At 38.0% G+C, this 15,527-nt stretch overlaps 1 protein-coding gene across 6 annotated transcripts in view; it reads left to right on the top strand.

Annotated features, from left to right (window-relative positions):
* The first annotated feature begins 1,427 nt into the window (after positions 1 to 1,427).
* The window catches only part of LOC139977740 (uncharacterized), a 220,149-nt gene continuing 206,049 nt past the window's right edge, over positions 1,428 to 15,527 (top strand). For 3 of the 6 annotated variants that reach the window (XM_071987311.1, XM_071987312.1, XM_071987310.1), the window contains exons 1-5: positions 1,429 to 1,627; positions 8,779 to 8,845; positions 10,256 to 10,552; positions 12,606 to 12,902; positions 14,307 to 15,482. In XM_071987311.1, coding sequence (XP_071843412.1) covers positions 8,785 to 8,845; positions 10,256 to 10,552; positions 12,606 to 12,902; positions 14,307 to 15,482 — 1,831 coding nt within the window. In that variant the 5' untranslated portion in view covers positions 1,429 to 1,627; positions 8,779 to 8,784. Of the gene's footprint in view, positions 1,628 to 8,778; positions 8,846 to 10,255; positions 10,553 to 12,605; positions 12,903 to 14,306; positions 15,483 to 15,527 lie in introns of all 6 variants that reach the window. The other 3 variants (XM_071987313.1, XM_071987314.1, XM_071987315.1) reach the window with 3 other exon arrangements.

Consider the following 15,527-nt stretch of genomic DNA (forward strand, 5'->3'; position numbering starts at 1 on the left):
CCTAAGGTATTGTTAGGCTGACACTAAGAATGGCTTAAATTAATTAACCTTGGTCTAAGTATTGTAGTCTTGGCGGTCACAATTACAATTTGAGTGGTTTTTCATAATTTTTATACAAGTTACATCCATGGGCATCATGGTCCTGACTTACACCATGGGTTTCCTCATTTACATAACTCTAATTAAATGTACCGACACTGTTGTTACACTGATTCAGTACAGAAATAGCGTTACTGTAGTCTATAGCTACTCGCGCAACAGGTATAAGCATCCGATGTACTGCAATCATAACACTAGGCTGCTATTTAGGTTTACTATTGTTGACCCACTGGTCAATCCGTTTTCACGATTGAGGCTATCGTGTAGGAGATACTGCATTAATTAATTAATAGATGAGGTGGAAATAATAAAGATATTACCTTCACATAGTCAGGGGTGCTTTCAAATGGACGTATGTTGGTTCTAAAATCAGTATGACATGGTTTTATGTTCGACTTGTCCCAAAGGGTAATATTCGTCGTTATGCAAAAACGCAGAAACTTTGACAAATTGTATTACTGAGTGGTCATAATGACGAATGTAGTATTCGTCAGTATGTGAAAACGAGAATGCGCCTTAGATGGACATTCGTCAAAAACCAGTCAGAAATAACGAAGAAACTAGACATTTTTTGAACTTCTAACCCGGCTCAATCGATTCTTCACCCTCGAAATAGGTAACAACAATATTTAACTCAATTTCGCCAAAAGTGCATATTCGTCACTACGCCAAAACGGGGACGACTTGGTACATGGGAACAAAACTATAGCAACTACTTATGTAGAATATTACGATTGCTACAATTGAAATAGGGAACCAAAACTAGAGCAACTGCTAATGTAGAATGTTAGGATTGCTACCTTGGTACAGGGGAACAAAATTATAACATCTCCTAATGTAGCATATTAGGATTGCTATACTTCGAACAGGGGAACAAAGCTATAACAACTAGTAACGTAACATTTTATCGTTGCTACACTTGATACAGGGGAACAGAACTATAGCAACTACCAATAGAGAATATTAGGATGATTGCTATATTTGGTTACAGTATTTCAACACTTTTATCCTTTCCCTTTGTCAAGTATTCTTTCGTTTGTTTTACTTATTTTTTTTTGATAAACTCCTATGTTTTCCATCCCTCTCTTTATATTGCTTTTCTTTATCTTTGCTACCATTTCAGTGAAGTGGATTTGCATGCATGCCTCTTGAGCTCTACTCCACTTTCTGTTTTGATACTTTTTCCATCGTTCCAACACATTGTTAAACTTACAGCGGGTAAAATAGAAAATGAAACCGAATTCAATCAGGCTAGATATTGTTTGGATTTTTCCGGCAAAGGAAATGCCCGTGCTATAATGATATTGTGTAAGTTATATATATATCCATATATATCGCGTGTTTTAGGACAATATGTTTTCCGGGTTTGCGCTCTTCACTAAACTATTTATGTGCTGCATTATGACACACACTCTCAAAAACAACTTCAGCAATGAAGCTGTGTGCAGAAATCCATAGTGATTATTATACACCACGGAGCCGTCTTTTACGTTATTTTATGGGAAGATTGGACCAGGCGAATTGAAGTGTACGTACAAAATGACTAAACTTACTTTTGACTTCATGAATAGGTCCAGTTATAATTAAATATCAGCTCGATCCGATTAGCGCAAAGTTGTGTATACTATATGATTTGCCTACATGTATAGGTCATAGAATTAAGCTAGTTATAGTAGTACTTTATTTACCACTGTCACCTTACAGACCAGTCTAGTAGGCTACAACTCGTTTGATTTTATTGCAGAGTAATAATATAGCGATAGAGTTGTTAACATTAACGCTTATCCTTCAACTCAAACACATTGATTTTATTGTTCACACTTAAACACTGCCGTAACTTGTAGGTCCATATCAATTATTAGGAATTTTTGGAGCAAAGAGTAGCTATTTGCGATCCAAATTTTGATTGGGTGTAATATTGTTTAAAGATATTTATTTCAAGTTACCTTTTGTTGGTGTTTGAAACTATATGTCAAGTAGGTTCCCTTGTGTCACTCTAAGTTTGACCTCTTTCAAGGAGAACGGCAGGGAGGGGACTATCTTGTAATTTTACTGCTGAGAGGGAGCAAATAATGAAGATACGACGTCTTATTTATAATGGTTATGGACACTTCAATGCTGTCTTGAAAATCAATAAATTATTCACATACTTAAGTAGAACATAATCTGAGGAAGTAAAGCCCATTATAATATGAAAGTAAAATACTATTAAATTCCACTTAGTACTGGTTCTTGTCAATATCACTATGCATTTGCGTGCCTGAAATCCCTAGTACATAAGCTGTGTACAGTCTCCTTAAGCATATAGCGTATGCATATGAAATACGTACGTGATCTAACACTGTAGCTACATACCCGTACTTATACGTCCGTCAGTTTCACCCGAGTTCCGTGATTGCGCACTAGAGAAATCGTTGCTGAATACTAAGTGTATCTCGAATGTAGCCTACCATAGTAACATACAGGCTAAGGCTGTATACATACAATGTAACGTTATTTACAACTATAGTAAGGAGAAACTAGGGGCAAATAAAATTGTGTTTTTCATTGTGTTATAACCGTAAAAACGTTAAAGGAAATTTTAAATTAGGGATGATAGTAAAATGGTTCTGCTGAAAATACCTGATATCACATATAAATATGCACAACAAATTGAGAAGTTTCACGTTTGGTGGAGAACAATATTGAGCGAGAGTTATATGATAAATGAAGTTGCAGATACAGCTTCCCGGCTGAGCTTGATATTTATGGCAGCCATTCTTGCTCGAATAATATACTTATATCAAATACAATGATGGAAGGGTATTGATGTTGCCACAAATTCCCGTGCCGTGATGTTTCCATATGGAAAGATCTGCCTCATTGCACAAATTACGTAAGACTATTCCTCTATATCCAGAGGATACAGTTTATCATTGTCAAACACAACTGCTGTGAATTGTTTGCATGTATGGCTTCAAACCACAAACTGATAGCATTTTGATAAGTGGAGATACACATTGTCAATATTTGGTGATGTTTTGTGCTGCTCCTGCGTCTTAACACTGGCTAATTCGTGACCAGTCGTAGTCGTAAGCACCCGCACACTGTCAGACTATCCAGTTTCACTCATTTTCCGGCGGCTCTGGTATAGACGGAACACATCCAGTAGGGGAAGAACAAGATGTCATATTAATGCTGGTTTCGAGGATAGCATGTGAAAATGTTACGCTAGCGTTGCAAGGTCTCGATGTGCCAGTCTTAATATTTATGCCGATGGTTAAAATGTCATGAGCCCCGTCGACAAGCTGTAAGATTATGTACGGGTTACAAATTAGAAACTACTACTTGATCCGAGGTTATAAACTTATCTAGGCAAAGACATCATAGTGTGGTGATATTATGTGATGTTCGTCTAAATAGAACCGTTATAGTTTAGGTTCAATTTAGCGAGAACCTCATTTGAACAGTACCCATATTCAAAGTGCGTGTCATAACCAACAAGCATTACTTAAAACGGGCGAATTCGAAAAGGTGTTACCAAGGCTTTCACGTCATCAGTGTATAGATTTATTGTGTGATGTTTCCCTGCTTTTGTTTATGTAGTCATATGACCTGTGCCTCGGGTTGGATAATTATGAATAGATTTGTTGTTATACATGTTACTAAAGTTTTTCAAATAAAAGTAAACAGTATATAAATGTTACCCAAATACGCGAATCAGAACGTATGACAGATCACTTATAACGTTTTAACACGGCGAAGACGGTAATACACGAAGTAGTGGATGTATTTCTCCAAATAGCTTTGTATATCGGATTGATTTATGTACAATGTCAATATATTGGCTGGTTTTGTAACAGAATTCCGATACTGTCACAGTTACCTTAGATTTAGAAAGGCTTGATCTATTGCTAAGGTATTGTATATTCATCAACACTTCCAAAAACAAACAGCTGGACACAACCTCCCACTTCCAGGACCATTCGATACCAGAACCAACAACCAAGGTTTGAATAAACATTAAAGGATATCCATATTATTGAAACTAAGGTAAGGTCGTTGAGTCAAACAAGGAACATCCAATTAAACCTTCATTAGGTTAATAAATAATGTTAACATATTATAATGTGTCAGTTTAAATGTTTTGCTAGGTCTACAAGAATACATTTCTATGAAATTTGGAACAAGGATGGCAAGACAAACCACTTTAATTATATTTTCAGGACCTCACACATGCGCATGTATTGTCAGACTTAGAATAGGTCCCATGTGAGTGGTGGCTAAAGTGATGAAGGCATCAAGATAATGCTAGGTGGAACTGCATCTGGTAATCCGGTGAATTCTGGTCGGAGCGTACTATGTACACTGTAACCAGCGTGTACCCAGTGTTCTCACTGTGGGGTAAACGCCGGTATCACTCAACAACTACAGTAGGTAACATGGGATGCGCTGCCACGGAATATGCTCCCTATTTCATTTCCCCAATATTAGGGAACGGGCACCGTCTTTGAAACACCATCTACAACTTAACAACAAATATGTACAGGCTTTGGCTCTAGCTATTATAAGTGCCATGACTTCCTGAACTAGTTGTAGGCTCCGGTCGCACCGTTATCCACACACAGCTTGTGGTTTCAGTCTCGTCGCGACAAACAGACAAAGTGATGTGAAAAATCTCGGTCACTTTTCATAGAACTGAACTTCTAGTATTCGATGATATGAATCCTGAGATGTGTAAGCCCTAACCAAATAGAGCCACGACACTAAAATGTGTGTGTGTGTGGGGGGGGGGGGGATTTGATAGTGTGTCCCCCACCCATCGAAATGTGGGGGACGTGTCCCCTTGCCTCCCCCCCCTAGGATTGACGCCCATGCTTGTAAGCTGCTCTAAAGTTTTCTCACAATCCTTTATGTTGAGATCCCATGTCTTGATATGGTCAAACAAATAGTTGAGTGAAATATAAAGAAAAAACAGTCTGGTAAGTTACTTTGAAATATCATGACATATCTTTTGTGAGTTTGACACCGGCATTGACATTTTTCGAAAAATCTGCAAATTACGCGTGGAAAATAAGGTAAGATTGACTGGGCTTTCAGCCAAGTAACATACTGAATGACTGAACTATATGTCAAACTGACATCAAAAATTGCGTCTGAAACATTATTAGGGGTGACGGATTCTCAGCGATAGTATTGCCTCCTTTCTTGAAAGTTTGTTTTTTTAGCGGTTTTAAGAGCATTAGGGTACGTCCCAGAAGTGAAAACCCGGCCTATGCGCTATGTCACGTCCAATTTTTCAGCAACTATAGCCTACTGCCGGTGCGCGGTCGAAGGGTCGTTCATGAGTGGTCATCGTGGAGATTCGAGACCATTCAGACCAATGATATATTTTGCGCACATGTAATTTTTTTTAGACACCCAAAATCCCAGTGGGAGGATGACTGGGGCGACAAGTGGGGGCCCCCTTGGCTACGCCTCTGCGTACAGTATATAGGTCACGTGCATTTTTTTTTGGTGAGACAACTATCAACAACTGGATAAACCTAGTTTTGTGCAAGTACCTTGAAAGTATATAAAGTTAATATATTGTACTAATCAATGAAGGAATTAGGAAATGTGGGGATAATGCAGGACCTGATCACATACAGGCAATGAAGCTTCTCAACCCCCTCGCACGAACAAAATAAAACCCGCTAAACTCCGCTTAATATAAATAGTTATCCCCCTTTGTTCCATATTGGGACAGTTTTCTGAGTGTGTATATATATATATATATATATATATATATATATATATTTATATCAGGGTTTTCGTTAGTAGCCGGGACCCGGGTCAAATGACCCGCTTACTGCACGTTCATGACCCGGCTACTTTGCGACGATCAGTAAAAAAAAAACAAATTAAATTTAAAAAAAAAAAATTAAAAAAAAAAAATGACGAAAAAAATCGAGAGAAATAAATACCCACAACCAGGTCAGGTGTGATTGAAACTGTCACAGCAGTTAACTGTTGGTAAAAACTACAAGAAGTTGAACATTAGTAGTATGGTCGAGGAGATAAGGCCGAGGGGTGGGTGAGAGTAGAGGTAGGCGAAGGGCTTCTCTTGACATACAAATTGTTGCTCAACAGAGATAAAAGCTGAATTAAAAACAGAAGGTTCTATCACAGACCTAGTTGGGTATTTTTTGGCAGTAAAATCCTACTCACTTTGTAGGTACCGTAGACCTATTATCATTTTGTTATGATCGCACTTCATTTAATGCAGCAAGTGCGTCACACCCTTGCTAAGTTCGGTTCAGTGGCATAGCTACCTCCCTAGGCTCCATGACCTGAGTGTTAATAAAAAAAATTCAGGAGAAAAAAAGAAAAATAGGACAGAAGAAAGGGGTGATTGGGAGGGGGCAATATCAGTGACCAAACAGCTGTATATTGCACCATTTTGCATCTAAAGACTTTTTAAATTGCAATTTTCCGGCAAAGGGGAGGGGGCCCCCTCCCCTTAGACCCCTCCCCCATGTCTGCATACAGACAGTCCCGCCTACTTTTCAACTTGACCCACATTTCTTAACAAAAAACCTGTGTATATATATATATATATATATATATATATATATATATATATATATATATATATATATATATATATATATATATATATATGTAGGGACAATAACTTGTCCTAGGACCCCGACAAGAGTTAACGTACACGCCCCTCCGTACAATAAATGGTGTCACACGTCGAATTAGACCTCTATTTACAATTTGAAAACCTTTACTTGCACAAGTACCTCGAAATTATATTAAGTTAATATATTGTACTAATTAATGAAGGAATTAAGGAAGGTGGAATTGTTTGAAATTAGCTCTGTGTTTGCTTTCTTTTGTTTGTTCCTCACCTGACTTACCAAATGGTATTGTTGAATTACGTATTATGGGAATAACATCACCTGATAAGACTTTGGAAGTATGATATTTTCCATCTTTGTCACCTATTGCACCTCAAATCACCCAGACTTGAAGTCAGAAACAATTAAAATACATGTTATAGGTTTGATAACATGTCAAATGAGTTAACCACATTGCCGTAACATATTTGGTACCGAGGTTTTATTACCTGCGGAGATGGAAACTGGATAAGGAAGTCTGGAGAAAGTGAGAAGAAATCTAAGTTGGGGATTGACGAAGAGCTTGCATAGGGAGGGGGGGGGGGGGGCATAACAGATTTTCCCTACAGACTGATCGTCTTTGAATGAAGCAAAATCCTGTGTGTAATTAGTCACAAACGGAAAGCGTGTGTTTTGGACTGTAATTCAATAAGTCCTCAGGGTTCAATTTGTCGGCCCTATATATAAATACTCTGAAGGGGCTATTCAACGCCACTTCTCCACTGAAGCCACAATAATATTATATATATATTGACGATATATTTTTTTTATCTGGTCACATGGTGAAGAATCGATCAAGTCATTCTTTGAACTATTTTCATGAGAGCATTACATTTTCTGTAGACGTTTTTTTTTATAGCATATATGTTTAGTTTCACTGAACCTTGGTGACGAAATGGCATGTCACATTGGACAAAATGGTAGCACATTCAATAAACATCTCTCGTAACATAACCTGTCAGTTCCGATACAGAAGCAACATTTGTTCACCTCCTTCTATATTCATAATGGATAATGCTTCGGTTTAACGTTGCCTTCAGGTACTAACCGCGAAAGAAAATTAACTTCCACACTGAAGTCTCCATGGTCTATTGCAACCACTCTATTGTCCTACATCTGGAACTTTCATGACAGATGGAGTCACCCAAAATCAGTGACAGCTCCCTGCCTATACTTCAGTTCACAGGTCTCAATAAAAATTGATCCTGCTCAATAATCCCACTGTTCTCATTGAAAATAATTCTTTTATATAAAGAACAACATCAAATTTTAAACTGGTCGGAGGGGGGGTGGGGGGAGATTCATGTCTTATGGTATATCACATTTGACCACATATGTACATTTGATAAGGAATTATGTGCATCTAATGAAGGGAAGCACGACATTTAAAGTTACCCATATCACATAAGAGGCACCAGAGGATGCCGTTTGCATAACAATGAAAGTGTGTACACAAATTTATACAGTGAAATTTTTGCTTGACCTTTTGTGTAAGTAAACCATTCAGGAGATCTCGGCGTCGGACCTTCAGATCTCGGCCTTGTTATTGTTAGTACACCTAAACGATAACTACGATGTCTGCAAGCTTGAGCCCTGTTCTTGTTACTACACTATAACAATAATAACTACAAAGACTGCAAGTTTGAGCCTTGTTGTTGTTAGTACACTATAACGATAACTACAATGTCTGCAAGCTTGAGCCTTGTTCTTGTTACTACACTATAACGATACCAACTACGACGACTGCAAGTTTAAGCCTTGTTCTTGTTAGTACATCTGTAAATTGTTATTACGTTAACAGGTTATAGCAAGTCAAACGATAAGTTTGCAGTACTTTTACACAAAAACACAACACAAAAACACACAATAATCTAAGGAAAATTCTAACGATGAATTGCTGAGTCGAGTGTGGTTTTTAAAGACAATCTGGTGTTTTTGATAAAGTAAATATAACAAGCTGACGTTTCTAAAATGTTTAGTTGTAAATGATACCGTGACGTCAGAAACTAAAAGTTTCAGTTTTGTTCTACAGGTCAATATGGCACAGGCGGGCCCCTCTCAAAGCACCGGGAGTGACACAGGGACAAACCCTGCAGAAGGTAAGATACTTTCAGTGAACAAATAATAATAATAATAATAATCGGACTACAAATGTATTGCTTTATCTATCCTTGTGTCAGAAAACCTCTGTACAAGACCAGAGTTACATTTTTTGGTGAGAGATGGGGTAGGGGGCTTGGCAGAGAAACGTTTTAAGACTTTTAACTGAGTGTGCAGCAAGAAAGGCAGTGACTGCGTATACATTCCTTTGTTCAGGTATACACAGTTGAAAAGCGTGTATGTTCAACGGACTGCATTGTAAATATTTCTTTCGCAACTTACAATTAATGTACTTTACAATACAGTAGCCATATCAGACTTGAAATACACAATATTCAGTACTTGTACTCATTCTCGGGTACAATCTGTACATGTGTACTCGAGAATTTGTTTTAAAAGTTACTCCATGAATCAAGTGACACATAACCTTCACAACCGTTTAGACCTGACATTTTGTTACACCATAGCCGCCAAAAGCCAGGCTAAAATTTGCCAAAAGTGCAAACGTCTTATTCTAAACGAGAGGGCACATATTAGCCCCGTGAATGTTTGAAGTAATTTCGCCAACAACTGGTGACATTATACATATATTTAAGAAAACTTGATACTCCGAGTAAGAAAACTAAATGCGGCCTTAATTGACATACGACTTACAAGGATATGTTTAGTGAGTAGAATCAGAGTATAAATATTTGACTAGGGTTGAGTAGGTTCTCTGTGTGATGAAATTAGTGACGATTATGTCTCTTGTACTAACCATATGCCCTGCAAAACACACTTAGCGGTCTATGGGAGATGTAACGATTTAGGATTAGGAAATTCTAACATTTTGTATTAAAACTTAAATTTTTTCTAAGTCGCAGGTTTCGATCATTTTAAAGTCAACCTACCTGACCATCAGCCTCTTCTCGTGATTCAACAATTATCAAATTTGCTTGCATTGACATCTGGAGAGATTGATAGAAACGATATATTTGGGACACCTGGATAACTTCAATTTGATTCAAAATGTTTGTGAGCATTGGTTAATAATGTGTGCCTCGCACCTGATGAAAGCATATCGAGTTTTACAGATACATAAACCAGCCAATTATCACAGACTGATACTATAACTGCTAACAACATAGGTAACAAACTACATGGGTTAATTAAGTGACGCATGGATGCAAATGTCTTTGATTTATGTCGTGGTAGCAATATAGGTATATACATTAAGACGGTACACAAACCCAATTGCCATCTTTGACTGACAGCCTTGTAGTGAGGAACATCTGTGGGAAAAACTAGTAAAAAGGAAAGGAACAATGTACGCCTATCGGTAAACTATGGAGGCTTATCATGCACGTTAACATGCAGACAGATGTATTTAAGAACTCTTTGCATCGCCTTCATTTGTTTCTATGTCGCAGGTTTCGGTCGTTTTAAAGTCGACCTAGCTAATCATCTGGATGTTCCCACGATTCAACAATTATCAATTTTGCTTGGATTAGAACCTGGAGAGATTGATAGCATCAAGAGATCCGAGACACCTGGATTAGAAATGGTGATTCTTTTGGATAATCGAAGAATTATAACTCCTACTGATATAACAGATCTTTTAGACTTGTTACAAGAATTGAAGCTGGCTAGTCTCGCTGCGAGAATACAAGAGTCTTTCCAAGCTAAGACTTCCCAAGCAAAGAAGGCCCGGAATCTTTATCTCGAAGGTAATCATCTGTTCTAAACATTATTTTCATGTTTAAAGTCACTCAAGCAAGAGAGAAAAGTCACAAAAGTATTTAAGATTGGACTATAACATAAAAAAATTTGGCTATAACACTTGGCTTTCATAACATTTATTCTCATTTCATAGATACCGATATTTGTTGACTAACTTGACTATTCATGATAAAGGGTTTGAGTTTGGAAACAAGAACAGCCGAATAAAGGAGAACATGTCGGATGTATCGGAGTATCACAATAGAGTTAATGTAAAAACCCTTCTTGTATATAAAACCGAACTAACTAAAAAATAACAAGTCCCTATATATGTAGTCACCCTATGTTCTCTGAGAAAAGATCGGTGACTGGGATTTATATAAGAGAAATTCTGCTTTTGTAAATACAACAAACAAATTGGGGGAAGGGGGGGGCGGGCTTGGGCAGACATAAGTTTATGACCTTTAACTACTGAGTGTGCAGCAAGGAAGGCAGTGACTGCATATATATATATTCCTTTGTTTAGGTATACGCAGTTAATAAGCGTGTATGTTCAGCGAATTGCATGTATATACATTGTAAATATTTCTTTCGCAACGTACAAGTAATATAGTAGTTTAAAATACAGTAGTCATATGAGACGCGATACGCGATTAAGTACTTGTACTCAATTGTCGGGTACAATCTGTACTCGTGAATTTGTTTTTAATGTTACTCCATGAATCAAGTGGACACATAGCCTACCTAAAACCGTTTAGACCTGACATTTTGTTACACCATAGCCGCCAAAAGCACGGCTAAACTTTGCCATAAATGCGAGCGTCTTATTCTGAACAAGAGGGCACATATTAGCCCCGTGAATGTTTGAAGTAATTTTGCCAACAACTAGTGACATTATACATATATTTAAGAAAACTAGATACTCTGAGTAAGAAACTTAAAGCGGCCTTAAAGGCATTGAAGACTCGCCCCAAACCGCGTGCCGCCATCCGTTGCATGCAAGTGAAGATTTGTTCTTGTCGCTACAATGTGCATACAGTAATGAAACGTGATACCTGTTTATATTTTATCTGGACCTGAGATGTCCATCTCTGCTATGTACACTGTGTTGTGGGTATTGGCCGTAGCTGCATGTAGTGAATGTACTGTACACTTGTGTCTACCGATGGTAGCAAGCTGTGTGTGTATTTTCTTGGATCGATGGTGGTATCTTACACTTCTGTTACACCTCATTCGAAACTAGGTCAGATTACCGGCATGAGACGTTTATTTGTGCGCGAGTCTTCAATGCCTGTAATTAACATTCGACTTGCAAGGATATGTTTGGTGAGTAGAAGCAGAGAAATAAATATTTGACTAGGGTTAAGGAGGTTCTCTGTGTGATAAAATTAGTGACGATTATGTCTCTTGCACTCACCATATCATCTGCAAAACAAACTTAGCGGCATATTGCAGATGTAACGATTTAGGATTAGGAAATTCTAACATTTTGTATTAAAACTTACTTTTTTTTCTAAGTCGCAGGTTTCGATCATTTCAAAGTCAACCTACCTGACCATAAGTCTCTTCTCGTGATTCAACAATTATCAAATTTGCTTGCATTAAAATTTGGAGAGATTGATAGAAACGATAGATTCGGGACACCTGTGTAACTTCAATTTGATTCAAAATGTCTGTGAGCATTAGTTAATAATTTGTGCCTCCTGGTGAAAACTTATCAAGATTTTACAGATACATAAACCAGCCAATTATCACAGACTGATACTATTATTGCTAGCGATATAGGTAACTAACTACATGGGTTAAGTGACGCATGGATGCAAATGTCTTTGATTTATGTCGTGGTAGTAATATAGGTATATACATTAAGACGGTACACAAATCCAATTGCCCTCTTTGACTGACAGCATTGTAGTGAGGAACATCAAAATAGTAAAAAGGAAAGGAACGACGTACACCTATCGATAAACTGTGGAGGCTTAGTATGCACGTTTAACATGCACACCAGACAGATGTATTTAGGAACTCTTTGCATCGCCTTCATTTGTTTCTATGTCGCAGGTTTCGGTCGTTTTAAAGTCGACCTAGCTGATCATCTGGATGTTCGCACGATTCAACGATTATCAATTTTGCTTGGATTAGAACCTGGAGAGATTGATAGCATCAAGAGATCCAAGACACCTGGATTAGAAATGGTGATTCTTTTAGAGAATCGAAGAGTTATAAATCCAACTGGTATAATAGATCTTTTAGACTTGTTAAAAGAATTGAAGCTGGCTGGTCTCGCTGCGAAAATACAAAGTTCTTTCCAAGCAAAGACTTCCCAAGCAAAGAAAGACCAGGATCTTTATCTCGAAGGTAATCATCTGTTTTAAATACTATTTTCATATTTAAAGTCACTAAAGCAAGAGAGAAAAATCCTGAATGTCACGAATTTATATATTATGGTTAGAGTCGACAAGTCAGAATGAAAACGTTCAAAACTGCATTTTCTGATAGCAGCCAATGTTCCAGGGACGTAGCCAGGGGGAGCATGGGAGCGACTGCTAACCCCCCCCCCCCCCCCTTTAGTGTCGAAAAAACGTTAAAACTGTTGTTTTTTTGGCATGGTATTTTGTCAGTGCTCTTTTGATCTTGAATACTCGTCAGCTCCGTTAACTGGATTATAATCGTTGTAACATTCAGGCCTACTGATTCAGCTACTTAGTTTGGCAGATGCAATTAGCTAACTTTAGCCTATAGCCTATTACAGGCATACAGTTGGCCACTGGGTAATAACAATTATAGCCTACCTAACCGCACTCGATGAAGTGTTACGAACCGTATGCACAACGACGTCGACAACGTTCGTTCTCATCCTTTTTATGATTCGTCCTAAGTTGTTGCACGAACGGCATGTTAAGTTAGCAATCGTACGTGATACGCGCTTCCTATATACACAATTATTACACTGCTAAATATAAAAGTTTATTTTGTCCATAAGTTAAGTTCGTCAAATGTATTAAAGTCCAGACATTGGACAATAAACAAGAATCTTCCTAATGGAAAAATTGTACAAGAGCACTATGTTTGTCTATCTGATATAATATGTAAAAGATCGAACACGTAAAAGAATAATTCGAACCCGAAACAAAATCTGCTGATAATATGATATCATATGATAATGATGAAACTGGGATAACATTGCACCAGATCGCATCTAAGGACCTTCAACCTTTCAAAAATTTATCATCCCCTCCCCTTACACCACTCCCCCATATCAGTCGCAAAAAGTGCTCCCCTTGCAAATGCCTGGCTACGTCGCTGCAATGTTCTCCTGTGTCAACAAAAGAACGTCGAATAATTTGTTGAAATGTTTCGTTCTTAACTTGGACAAAGTTTTTATGGTAGGCTTATTCCGCCTACTGCAATATTATGTAGTTAGCAGAAAGATGCATATCTTTCTTTGTTCATCCTTCTACTAATTCGCAAAGCACGAAGCGATAATATAGGCCTAATCCTCTGTTCCAATCAAAGCATCAATACGTGTTGTGTATATTTAATATCTGCATAGAGGTACTAGTTAAAATCCATCCCGTGTGTTCGAGGAACACTGACCTACACACCATTTTAGACAATAGAGAATTGACACGGATTTAGTGACAAACTTTACTTTTATATACAGATTTAAATAAAAGTAATTTTCATGTGCCTCTAAATAGAGGACAGTGTTCAAATGTAAATTTTAAAGTGTTCAAAAAGCTTTGTGTTTTTTTTTCTCAGAAAAGAAAAGAGATCTCATCGAGTATTCAAAAACAGCCTATCGAAAGCACTACGAAACAGCAAAGCCATTTCCTTCCATGAGCAAGTGTAGTGTTAACAGTATATTTGTTGAGGGAGGTATTTACTACTTGGCTCAGGAGGGTGATTCTATGCAGAAGCCCGATGTTCTAGAACCGTTAGAATCTTACAACGATATTCTGAGCAGCCCTAAAACTAAATCAATGAGAAAGATTATTGAGGCTGACCCTGGGTTCGGGAAATCAACACTTGTATCACAGTTAGTCTATGACTGGTGTACTGAGGACCCTGAATCTCCTCTCAAAGATGTAGAAATACTTATTTTTCTCCAGTTGAGGCAACTGGAAGGTGTAAAGTCTGTATACACTGCTATAAAGCATGCCATAGTGCCCGAAGATGAGGACATGGACGAATCTTGCATTCAGGAAATCCTCAAAGCATACAAAAAGTCTGTTGTCATGTTATTTGACAGTTATGACGAGTATCCTGACCAGAAAACCAAGACACATATCTCCTCCATCATTGAGATGAAAATGTTTCTAGATATTCTTGTCATCATACTTACCAGGACATTGAACCTCCCGCCTAACTTACACCCTGATACTAAACGAATCAGATTAACAGGGTTTGGGAAGGCTGAACGTCGAAACTATGTCCTGAAGGCGGTGGCTGATGATGTCCAGTTGGCAGATCGGATCGAAAGGGAGCTTCAGAGAAACCCCTTCTTAAGCGATCTTTGCCAGGTCCCTCTCTTCTCCACTATGGTCGCTCACATAGTACACGAGAGGCCAGAAATCGAGATATTTAGCACAGTTACAAGATTTTTCACTTATGTGATCGAATGCGTTCATAATCATATGAAAATCAAGAAAGATGCTAACACTGGGGTGCCTGCTTTTGAAACGGAACTAGCTAAACTGTACCGTATTGCTTTCGATGGCCTCACACAGACGAACCAGCAGCTGTCATGGGAGAAGACATATTTAGTTTCAGAACTTGGACAAGAGTTCTATGATAACTATATTAATCTCGGGATGTTGGCACAGGAAGTGGTTTTTGACATTCCCAAGGGTCGATATAAGACGGTTGCACGAATATGGCACAAAATCATCTGTGAGTTTTATGCCTCTCGTCATCTGGTTTGGATTCTTAGTGAAGGTAAGTCCTCAGTACCGATACTATTGATGCCATATTTGTCATCTC

Source organism: Apostichopus japonicus, chromosome 12, assembly GCF_037975245.1.
Source record: "Apostichopus japonicus isolate 1M-3 chromosome 12, ASM3797524v1, whole genome shotgun sequence".
NCBI lineage: Eukaryota > Metazoa > Echinodermata > Holothuroidea > Aspidochirotida > Stichopodidae > Apostichopus > Apostichopus japonicus.